The 12,728-nt window shown below is 31.1% G+C and overlaps 1 protein-coding gene across 1 annotated transcript; it reads right to left on the minus strand.

Annotated features, from left to right (window-relative positions):
- Positions 1 to 2,611: 2,611 nt before the first annotated feature.
- On the minus strand, positions 2,612 to 7,201 carry LOC129947839 (uncharacterized). The gene is made up of 4 exons (XM_056058567.1): positions 7,141 to 7,201; positions 6,878 to 7,025; positions 2,969 to 3,333; positions 2,612 to 2,881 (listed from the first exon to the last, which is right to left on the minus strand). Exons 1-4 carry the CDS (start codon positions 7,149 to 7,151, stop codon positions 2,725 to 2,727), a joined length of 681 nt encoding a protein of 226 aa, XP_055914542.1. The 5' UTR covers positions 7,152 to 7,201; the 3' UTR covers positions 2,612 to 2,724.
- Positions 7,202 to 12,728: the final 5,527 nt, after the last annotated feature.

A 12,728-nucleotide genomic window follows, 5' to 3' on the forward strand; every position in this document is an offset into this window, starting at 1 on the left:
AACAAATCAAAGAAAGAACGAAATTTCACATTGATATTAAAATGGTACATTTCTGAAAATTTTGGAACTATTTTTCACGATAATAATTACGAAGTTCTGAAAATCGATTTAATTTTTTTTATTTCTAAAAAATGTTTGCATCTTTTAACAAACATAAGGTCTGCAATGTTATGGTTTCCAATCAAACCACAAATAGTTCGTATATTTTTCACTCTACTCATAAATATATGTATGTAAATATGTATACATTATATCACGCATAATGATTGAGTAAAAGTGTACAGGATCATCCTAACGCAGAATTAATTCATTAAACATTAAAACTTAATTGGATTTAACCAATTAGCATCGTCACAAAGCACAAATTCGTTGTTTGTTCATTTAGCAGTTTCGTTTATGTTCATTATGTTTATTTTTCCTAAGGTAAATATTTATTTTTTATTATTTATGCAATGTTACATTTTGTTTACTGGTTTCTTGAAAACGTCAACAAAAATAGGTTAGTCAAATAAAAGGTGTAAAGAGAAGAGCGAAGAAATAAATACAATTGTATACATTTTATGTAAATAAATTGTTAAGTTTTCTTGCGAATGAGTGCTTTATAAACAAACAATATATGTATGTACATATGTATTTAGAGTCAGTCCAAACGTCAATACTCAATTAAAAACGAACAATTAATATAGCTAAAGTATTTCGTACTTTTTCGTTTATTCCTTATTACTTCTCAAATCAAACCCTTAAAAGTTGCATATATCCATAAATCACAAAATTGAGCGGTTAAGCTTAATTTTAAGTGAAAACATTTCATCAGTACATTACTCAATACTATTCCTTAAATTGAATTTCGAAAGGTGATGTTCTGACACTTGGCCGTTCATAGACCAAAAATGTTGTTGCCTTACCTGTCAGGTACGCAACAATTGATTTGTCTCATTTACAGCCACATATCTTCTGCTTATCCTCTTAAATACGTGTATGCTATTGACAACTCTATTAAACTTCGTTGACAGCAGCTCAATTTATTATCCTTATTATGTCAATAATAATTAATTGAACCAAGTGGTAGGTTACATTCCTTTACCAACGATAAATTTGAGAGAATGAAATGATGTGGTTGTCTTAGAAGGGTAAATAAAATTAACAATGTTCTCAAACTCTTTAAAAAATAAATGGGCTTTTGAACAACATAAACTTAAAGATACAATTTTAAAAACCCAAATGATGTTCTTAAGGACCCAGAATAATAATACTTACTCTTCAAAAAACCTCAAAAAAATGTATAAAATTTTAAGTTGCTTTTATCGACTCTCAATTTTACCCTCAAAGATCTATAACGTTACACACCTTCATATGAATATGGACATGTACTCTACATAAGCCCATTGGAATCTTCATATTTATGCTTATTTGAAGGTTTCTAAGTATATGAAAAAGCCAATAAAGAGAATCCATAGAACTTAAGTATATAATGATATTAGAAGGTTCAATTCTACGTCCATATCAATTTTAATATTTAATGAATTAATTAATTTGATCCCTTAATGTAATTTCTATTCCAATGTAATGTGTGCTCATTTCACATTAAGAAAAAATTGCTTATCCAAGTTATGTGACCTTACAAGTTAATGATTCCAAATAAAAGTTCACAATTAATAAATATTGATATAGTAATGCAGACCTAGTATACAGTCTACATGATTTATAATTTGTTGTTCCAATAAAACTAAATTTATACTTTTATGTTCATTAGATAAGTGTCTACTCTCTGTTTACTGTTTTGCTTTCTTTAAAATTTTATATTCATATTCTCTTGTGTTTTATCATGACACGATAAATCCTTAGAACAATAAAAAATTCCCAAAAAATGTATCAAATTGCTTCAGGAAAAGTAATTAGTTTTAATGTGTACACTGTGGCGTACACGTAATTTTTTTAAACATTTTTTACCCGAAGGTTTGCTGTCAAATTTACTTTGAACATCGTGAGTACGATTCTGGATGACATATCAAGGACGATTTGACCTTTCTTTATTTTGATTTCACGTTGAGAATGGAAGATGACTTTAGGTATAAATCTACCTCCTTATGAACCTGATCCTTATCTTATACCTTGATAATCAAGCAAACATTCCTATGGAGCATGTCCGAAATTCGAACATAAATTCCAGAACTTAATTGATTGAAAAATCAAAACGAAACATTTTCTTAAAGATTCTTTTATCGGAGATATTTGCAGAATTTTCTTTTAATTACAATTAAACGAAATGCTATAAAGGCACGTCAATCAATGACAAAGTGACGCAAAGAGATGTCTTTAAAGATATTTAAACCACTTATTTCTTCAGAACTCTCGAACAAAAGTTTAAATTTCAAAAGAAAAACTGATAACGAGTAGGTTGGTCCAAAAAGAAACAATAAATAACCTTCCCGATGCTCAAAAGCCTATCATAGCTTAAAGCCTGTTCAAAAATAGAATTATTCAAACTTTCAGAGGATGTCTACCTATTTGTGAAACGTCCAAAGTGAAACAAAATCGATACAACTTTAAGTTATTTCTATTTTTATGCATCAATTCAGAGTACGTAAATCTCCTTGACTATTCAGGGAGCGCACCTACTGAACTATCTATTGTCCCAGGTTTTCGTTGTTCGTTCCTGAAATATCCGGCAGAAAATCTGCAATCTTCAATATTCATAGTTATTCTGTTTTTTAATTTTTATTTTCACTCCAAGTCCACATCATTTACGTCTTCCACTCGAACAAAATGATCGAATACACTCTTCCCTTTGGGGCAGCCATAGAATGTTTTCAAGCAATCAGCACCTTTCAAGCCCATCACAAACGAGTCCTTATAATATCCCTCCATGGAACGTTCGGGCCTGAGTGCGGAGAATACATTTTCATAAAACGAAACAAAAACCGTGTTAATTGGAAAATGCTCATCCATAACTAGCATTAAAACTCACGTCAGCAGCCGCTTGTAGACATGGTCAAGTACTCCTCCAACAAAATGTACCTGGGCATTCTCGCAAATTGCCCTCTGCAGACACTCTCTGCCATTCATGCCTTTATTATTCATATAGTTTTCAATCATGGCATAGAGAAAAGTTGCTGTCAGATCCTTGGGCTCCTCAGGACCTGGCAGTGACAGTGGCAGAGATGTTGTTTCCGATGACATCGAACGAGATTTTACCGGAAAATAGGTGCTGTTCCACCAGTGGATTACTTTCAATGGCAGCATATGCTGCCACTGGAAATTCCATGCACCCGATAATGATCTCCATGCTGTTTTGTCATGCAGGTCAATATTCAATGCCAGACTGATTAGAAACTGTAAGGGAGAGTATAATTTAGTTTTTTGGAATTTTTAAAATTAGATGAAATGGTGAATTTCACTCAAAGTGAAAAAGATGCGTTATGAAAAAATGTATCACATAATGTTCCTTTTAAATATTTGTCAATATTGATAGTTGAAAGTTTATTTTAACGGCCAATTTCTTCACAAAGTTCTAATTTCGGTTTTTGAAGAATTAGAATTTGATTGAGTTCTAATTTCTTTTTACATCAAGTTCTAAAACATTAGAACTCTGATTCAAATCTTATTTTCCGCAAGAATTTAAATTTATTAGAATCTCAAATGGGAGGTATCTAAGATTTTGAAACTTGATCAAGCAATTTTTTAACTGAAATGATATAATTCTGACAGATATCACATCATTTCTAAAAAAATTCCATTAATTATCATAATAATAATTATCCAAATATAGCTTGACTCGAATTTCGAAGCCTAGTCTTGAATGTGTCTTAAAAGTTGTTGAGAGAACATTGTTTTTAAATGCTTTGTCTTTAAATTCAAAGTAAAAGCTGTAGCTTCTCCCAAATCTAGCGCATTACATTAAAATGTTAAGGTTTACTAAATTACTACTGTTTCTAAACAATTTTCTCCTGTCGAATTGAAATCACATTAACTTTTTCTGGTTGACGGTTCGATTGGGGAGTTAATTTATTTAATGCTGACTAGTACAATAATTAAAATTGGGCAACTCTTCTGCTAGAAGATTCATTAGCAGAGGGACACCTAGAGGTGGTTACTATAGAAGTCTCAGTAAAGCATCTAAACACCCTAAAAGAATTCTAGTAAAATACCTTAAGCAAACTAATACTTTAGGCTGATCGGTGTAGACTGTGTGTCAAGTCCTATTTTTTTTTAGGGAAATACAAAACTCTATATGTTGGTGGTAATATCACCAATTAATCTAAATGCTCTACGTTCAATGCTATCCAAGAGGCTTAAGGAAATTGCAGGAGCATCAGCCCAGGTATGGGAGTTATACTCAAGCTTTGGACTTGTATAATTCGTGTAGATAACAGCCAGATCAGAGGGGAAGAAAAACTTCATTTTTGGCGACATCGCGAATGTGATCGTTCCACAAAAGGTGGTTGGTTTCGTTGGAGTAGAAGTTGCAGACAGGAGATCATTAATAAAAATGAGAAAGAGTGTTGGAGATAGAACAGAGCTTTGGGGCACACCACCATTTATTTTGTGGTTTTCAGACTGAATCCATCCCATACAACTTGTAAAGGTAATTACTAATATAATGAAGGAGGGGTTTATGAAAACCGAAAGCAAGCATTTTTGATAAGAAAGTCTGATGCCAAACCCTATCAAATGCTTTTGAAATATCAAGTGCAATAATCTTACTTTCTCCAAAACGATGTAAGGATTTGTTCCACTGTTTGGTCAGATGAACCATGAGATCACTAGTGGACCTATTGCTATGGAAGCCGTTTTGTCGGTCATTAAGAAGCTTTCGATGTTCGAGATATTTCCTAAGCTGATAATTAATCAGCGTTTTCATGACCTTGGAAAGAAGGGACGTAAGTGCATTCGGTCGGTTATTAGACGGTGAGGAAGATTTGCCTTTTTTGGGAATAGGTTGGACAAATGCCGTTTTCTATCCCCTAGGAACAAGATCTGAGGAGTAGGACGGATGAAAAAGCTTACGCAGTGGTTTTGCCAGCGTTGAAGAACACCTCTTCAGAACAATAGCGGGGATACTATCCGGACCAGCGGATTTATGTACTTTAAGATCTTTTAGGACTCTTGCTACGAGTGCAAAAAAAGATTTGCGCCATAGAATCACTACCTAGCTCAAGTATAGGCGGAGTCATAACACTCACTGATGGCAGCGTTGAATTGGCGGCGAACTGCCTAGCAAAGAGATTAGCTTTATCTAAAGGGCTAGCAAATTTAGTGTCATTCACAACATAAGAACAGCATAAGAACCGAGGAAGAGAAAGAATTCCTCGTATTTTCTACAAATGACCAAACATTTGTACCTAGGAGAATTCTTCTATAACGATCTAAATCATATTAGCATATTCGGCCTCTCACATTTCGTAAGTGACTCAAACTGGCTTCAAGATACTTGTGGTATCACAATGATCCATTTAACTGGCCTTATTGTCTCCTACTCCATCACGAACAGTCACTTAACTTTAACAATTCAAATCACTTGAAAATCAAACAAAAAAAAAACGAAATGTAAAATACGGAATTTCATTTCGTTTTAAGTTCGAACAAAATTAAATTTCAGAAGTCTTATTTATATTTGGAATTGATTTCTATACTTGGAAGAATTCTTACATTTAAAGTATTATTAACATTGTGGCATCTTGACAATAAGCTGCTGCTTGAATCTTCTAAAAACTCAGTTTTTCACAATGAAGGGAATCCACGAAAAAGATCACAAGTATAATTCTCTTTCATATACATTTATCTCATCCTCTGATTTTCTAAACGTTCAAGAACTTAGAATTGGAATGCAATTTGAACATTTTTGTAATTCGAGTTTTCAAGAAAAAGAAATCTAATAACCACAACTTTTAACTCGAAAGCCGGTCACAAAATAACGAATTGATATGCTTTCTGTATTTTATTTGTATATAATATCGCTATTTTAGGTCAATATTGCCAATGGGATGTTCTACAAAAATGCCAAAAAATTCCTTAGAATTCAGCTCAATTCAATTGAAATCTAAGTTCGAAAGAACTCAAGAATTAATTTAACACGAGTTAAGTTGTATACAAATAGCTAGTTGTGAAGAAATACTCGAACATTTTCAAAAAGAAGTTCCAAAGATCGAGAACTTTTAGATTAGGTTTTATACAGGGTCCGCCATCTAACGTTCGGGAATGATAACACTTAGCTCATGTCTGATTGACAGATATTTAGTTTTGTCCTTCCACTAAACGAATATGGGTGTTTATAAGATTGAAACGCTGGAAAAACGTTTAGAGAAGATTCCGTTTTTGGGTTTTAGTCCAAAGGCATCAATTGGGCAAGTTTTCATCGGAAATGAGCAAGGAGTGCCCGTTAAGTAAGTCAGAGGCGATCGATATCGAGCCTGTTGAACGAATGTTTGTTCACAAAAATTGAAGAGGAGGATATTGACAACATTTGGATTCAACAGGACGGCGGCGGTACGTGCCACACAACCGAAGCTACACTCGATGTTTTTTAAGGAATTGGTAGTAAGAGTTATATAAATCCTACTTTAATCTCATAAGGGAAGACTTTATGCAGAAATGTTTTAATCTTTATCAATAAAAAGTGAGGTTTGAAACTTATAAGTGTCAATACCGCAAAATGAACGAAAAATAATTTGTTTGCATTTCCTCTGTTGTAGATAATATTCCAGAACTATTTTACTTACTTTTTAACACAAGGTATATCACTAATTCTCTTTTCTTTAATTTTTGTATCGTTTTATTAAAAATTCTTTAAAATTGGGTTCTATTGAAATTTCAAACTAAACATTCAAAAACAAAAAACACACAACTTTTTCACTGGTGAAATTCTTTCTTAACATACCTTGTGGGTGGCTTGAGTTTGAAAAATTAGAAAACGTTTTTGTCGACTCTTGGCCCAATCATGTGTTGAATTTTTCGTTCTCTCCTGCACCTGATTTGAAGTTCCCAAAAAGCAGACAGCCGCTATTACAACAACTGTAAAATAAATTCTTTTTTAAATTTAATGTTAAAAGTTAATTTAGCGAACAATTCCAACAAAAAAAACAAAAAATTACAAAATAATCCTCATAACAATTGATCAACACAAATTCATGGCTTGCTTACCGAAAATTCATGATGTCTAAATAAAACAGCAGCTATGTTATAACTGCCATCTCGATGTTAAGGTGAAAATCGATTTAAATGACAAAATGTTGTATCGGTACGGTACATAGTTTATTGGTAACAATGAATTAATCAAACGAACGTCGTTGTCACCGTTTGCCGTTCGTCGTCATCGTGTTGGTCTCTAATTCAATTAGAACATCTTCAACTGTTGACCCGGTTGATTAGAGATAGAAGCTACCTTCCACCTGCCACGGTGTGTTTCTTGGGTTGTTGGATGGTTTCAATGAATACTCATTTTATTAATTCGAATTGTGTACCTTACCTGAATGTATGAATCGGGTGTTTTTTTCAGATCTCAAGAATTTTAAATAATTATGCAACAAACGGAAATGTTGTTGTTTATTTTTTTTAAATGATTTTCAAGATATCTTTGAAAATCTGGACGCTTGGTTTCAATGGTGGCTTGAATATTGGCTGTTTTCTCGGCATAAACCAATGACCTAACAGAGCCCTATACAAAGTAATCGAGGAGAGTGAAGTCGTCTTAACGAGGTAAACAGTTAATAGAATAAGTACGGGAAGATTGAATATTCTCATTGCTCAATTTTTGCTGTGTTTTTGCTTATTTTGAAGCCTTAAAATGGACGAATTGGTCTGTTGACTTCTAGAAGAGATCAAATTTGTTTTCAAGTTGAATTTCCACAATTTAGGAGCTTTGTTTTAGTGTTAAACAATTCATGATCAATGGGCAAAACCTTACTTAACAGAAATTTGAAATCAATTTGACATTATAAACTGCCAAACCATAACCAACATCCATCAAATCTTTACATGCAGATAAAAAAAACACCCTTTATATTCAAGATACTTGGTATTGATATTTACACTGTTTACAAGACGAAGGCGAATTTGTGTTTCTGTATACCAATGAATCAGGTGTATTTTTATTGAGTTAGAGTATAACGGGTCCAGTGACCTAGATTAAAATGTGCGGTATCCATGGAACCAAGAAAAGCATCAAGATTTATCATGGTATTGATATTGATTTACATTTTCCTCAAGACGTAAGACGTAGTTGTTTTGTCATGCATTTAGTTTTTATTTAAATTGATAAAGTATTAATTTTGTTTAGTGTTTCATCGTATACTAAAAAAAGGTATAAAGATTCGTTTCTTTTTGTTGTTAATATTAAATTCTAAAGATACTTTTATAAGAAGCTTTCAAGTGCCTTCAACGGAGTTCTTTAAAAAATCTTACTTTCCATTTTAAATATCTTATTTTTTCTTTCTTGAGAAATCTTTATTTATTCGGTATTCTCTTTTAAAATGCATGGAAAATGTATACTTAAGCCGGAAACAGTATACATTTTGGTTGCAAGTGGTTTCCTTTATTTTGATGATGAAACATAACATCTCACAAGTTAAAAAAATACGCATTCAAAATAATGTTTTCTTGAGAAAAGAAAATAAAGTTATGATGGTGGCTGTAAAAAATAAGATAAATTCCTATTTTTTGATATGGACAAATGCTGTTTAAGATTGCTTCTTTTTGGATCTGTTTAACCTTCGTTAATAGTTTTATAGAACAAATATTTAAAATTTCTGGTTAAAAATTATTATAATTATTCATATTTTAAACACTTACATACATACGAGTATATTGGTACTTCAGATTCGAACAAATTTTTATTCAAATTTTTCCGTAAGACTAGTTTTGAAAAAATAAGAATCAGAAGCTCGAAATAAAAATCAGATATACGTTTTATGTATGTTATGCAGCGTAACACCGGGAAAAGGGCTATCAGATATACGTTTAAAAAGACTTATTAAAGCCATACAAAGATTTTAATATAGAAGGCCTTACAGGAAATCTCTACTAGGAAGGAACAAGATCATAATAACAACTTATGGATCAATTTTTACGCAACGTTCCAAAACTAGTAGTTCGTTTGGGGAAAGATCATTAAGGCTTACTGCAGGGTCTTTCGAGGAAATTATTCTGAAGTCACTAATGATCTTTCCTTAAACAATAAAAAACGTAGGCATATCCATCTCCGTCAATGTCATAAAGTTAAATCTGATAAGAGAGTACCGTAAGAAACTAAGTTAACTCAGCAAAACCAACACTATTACCTTCCAATTTAGGTCAGAGAGTGAATTGTGATATTGATCGAAATGAAAGAGTAGACAAATTGGTCAAAAACGAATCACTACTTTTTGATAGTCTAACCAAAGCCATCACAAATAAATAGGAAAATTCAAATATAATAGACACTTAAAGCTGGGCTTGGATTTGAGAAATCTATGACCGAATTAAATATTTACTAAAACCAACCAGACTTCAATTATTGATTAAATTTCTCGGTATCTTAACAATTCACAACTGAAAGAGTAACAGCTCATCTTATTTATGGAAAGGGTATGAAGATGAGGAGATTGTAAAGTAAATCTTTGATTTTCTATGCGAATTCGAAAAGCTTTTTTTGACGACCTACGCGAAGTTCAATGTTCAGTGAGGTGTTCAGAACCTAAATCTTCACCAATTTCTTTTGCTCCGACAACCCCTTGAACCTAAACCTAACCTATGTACCTATGTTTAAAAGCAGTGGCTCAAAATTTAAAAGAACTAATTGTAAAGGTCTTACATTTTACCAAGTATCAATTTTCTCAATATTGACCAATTTACTAAACGACTCCAAAATTTAAAACCTTTATTTTCGTTTTTGAACTAGTAAACTATCTAAATAGTCACAATTCGTGAAAAAAACGAAGCAAACAATCTTTAAAGACCTTTTATTCGTAATTTCCAACTGTAGATTATTCCATCTATTGTTCTTATAAGATTAATTATGCTGGATTCAGCAAAAAATTAAAGTAGACGTTACGATACAATCGTTTGATATTAGGTAAATCTTCTTTTAAGTTTAGTAAATGTAAGCTTGTAAAATGGCTTTAACAGTTAACTAAATTCCTTAAAATGTTTGTCAAAATCACTGGTCCACAAAGTTATGTTTTCTTTACTGCCCCACTATATGTTTCTATCACATCAGGTTCTTAAAATATTCGCCTTAAAAATTTCTCTTAACAATAAATTGTATATTGATTTTTAAATGTTCAAATTTTTGTTTTCCAGATATAATTTAATTCAGTATATATTTTATTTAGTATCCGGACATTCTCATTAGTTTTGAGTATTTACTTAACTCAATATGAAGTTTTGAGGAATCCTTAAATTAAATACTTTTATAGTTTTTACAAAAAGGTTTTTAACTATTAACTTAGGTTTATATTTTTAATAAATAAATTGATACAAACATAGATTTGTTACGAGGGTGAAACTTACTTTTGAACCGTTTTGCCTTATTCTGATGAAAACCCTTTTAGCTTATAGGGTTAAGCGTTTATTTCAGTTTTTTGTAAAACAGTTTAAATCTAACAACTTATAAAGATTAAAGAATATTATATGAAAAAAGAGGCTGGGTTGAGATAAATAATTATGTGTCAATATCTTTCTTTGTTCTCCATTAATAAACAGTGTTTTTTTTTAGTTAGGTTTTCGGTTTTTGTTTTAAAGTTGTTAATTGAATTTTTTGAGCAATAACAATATTTTGCATATAATGAAATAGTTTGATTTCAAAATCAATTTTTGTTAAAGAGATTTTTAGTCGAAATCCAGTTCCTACCAATTTTAGTAGTATTTCTTGAAAGTTTGTATTTCTATTTATAAACTGAAGTTACAAAAAAAGTGATGTGTTGTTATTATTTTAATAATATACTGCTTTATTTTTGCAGAGATATTAGGTGCCTCAAAACCTTCGAGATCGTCACCAAATAGCGTTTGAAGTGTCTCACTGACTTTAATCAGTGAGAAGTATCACTTTAAATACTTAAACGGTGGGGCGAAGTTTAATTGAGAGTGATCTGGTCGTAAACCAATGGAATGGAATTTGCTCGCCTTAACCAAGATTGAACCGAGGCCCAGGTTTTGTCGACGCTCACCAGATGGACGTAAGCCGAGGCAAATTAAAGCTTTGATAGATGTTAGGAGAGACAACCCACTTTTCAGTGAACAAAAACGTATTTATTTTATGATTAATGTAAAAGTTTCCCTTTTACTTCCCCTTTATTTTGTACATAATTTAATAATATTGAATGTTAATAAACAGTATTAAATTACAAAAAAGGCTTTTTTACATATTTGAAATTATTGCGAAATTTCAAGGTGCACCACTTTTTTGTAACTCAGTTCATAAGAATTGGATTTCGCTGAGAAATTTAACACAGAATAAAATCTTTTCGAAGTACCTTCATTTATTTACGAGATATCGAGAGTAAAATATGTTTTTTTTTTCAATTTTGCGTACTTATTTTTTAGATTTTAGTAAAAATAAAAAATAAACTGACTGTATGATTTTCAAATAAAAATGATAAAATTAGTTTCAAGTCAATGTCTTTAACTTTTGAAAATAAATAAATGAATAGAACATCAATTTTTACCAACTTTTGTAATGATATTTCGATTTTTCACAAAATTTTACCATTTCGTTGTATAAAATTATTTTTTCGTAAAATATTCGAGGAGACAATCATTTTTGTTTCATTTTTTTATTTATAGAAAAACCGTGAGTTGATTTGCTTTCAAAATTATGTTGGTTTTGGTATTACGTCACAATGTATAACATAAAGTGTATACTCAAACCGCTAGCATTACTGGATCGGAAGATATTTTAAGCTTTTGAGAGTCCTTTCCGCATCTTTCTGAATTATTAAATGTACAAATAATGTATTTGAAGTCGATAACTCAACTGGTTCTTTAGATATGGACGACGAAAAAAGCTTCCAAAACGTACGCACGCATAGACATCTCTCTAAAAATCTTTTGTTTGTTTAGGGGCCTTGAAACGTCGAAAAATGTCAAAATTTTTGATTAAAAAAATCGGACCCAATACAATAACTTCCTATAAGAAGTTAATGATTGATATTATTATTTTATAAAACTATTACCAATTGAAATAAAAATAAAAACTTAAAATAAAAATATTAAAAAAGTACTAAAAAATTGAATTTTTAATTAAATATCATTAGAATAAAAGAATAAACTTTCTTCCAGATAGTTGCATGACATAGCAATATTGTTGTTAATATTTAAAGACAAATATATTGATTCAACTACCCGAATAAATCTCAACATAAAACAGCTTAAACTTTAAATTTGAATTGCATATCTACTTTTTCAATTTCTCTTAACGCATACCCTTGGTTTTGAAATGAAATAAAAGTCCATTAATATTTGTTTGAACTAAAACCCCCCTTTTTCGTTTCATAAGTAACCTCTTATTGGAAAACTTTACAAAATATTAAATATTAAAATTCCTTTGTTTAAAAAACTACCAACCATTCTTTCGTTATTCTACAATCATCGTTATTATACAAAATCAAAAAGAAATGTGTACGCCATTAACATTAGTTCAAATTCAGCATAGATCTATCTCTAAAATTTTAATTTATTATAAGACCGCCTCAAATATGTTAAGTTAAGGGAAGGGAAGGAAAACAACAAGCAGATCAAAGTGCATTCAATTGGAG

This window comes from Eupeodes corollae, chromosome 2, assembly GCF_945859685.1.
Source record: "Eupeodes corollae chromosome 2, idEupCoro1.1, whole genome shotgun sequence".
NCBI classification, from domain to species: Eukaryota; Metazoa; Arthropoda; class Insecta; order Diptera; family Syrphidae; genus Eupeodes; species Eupeodes corollae.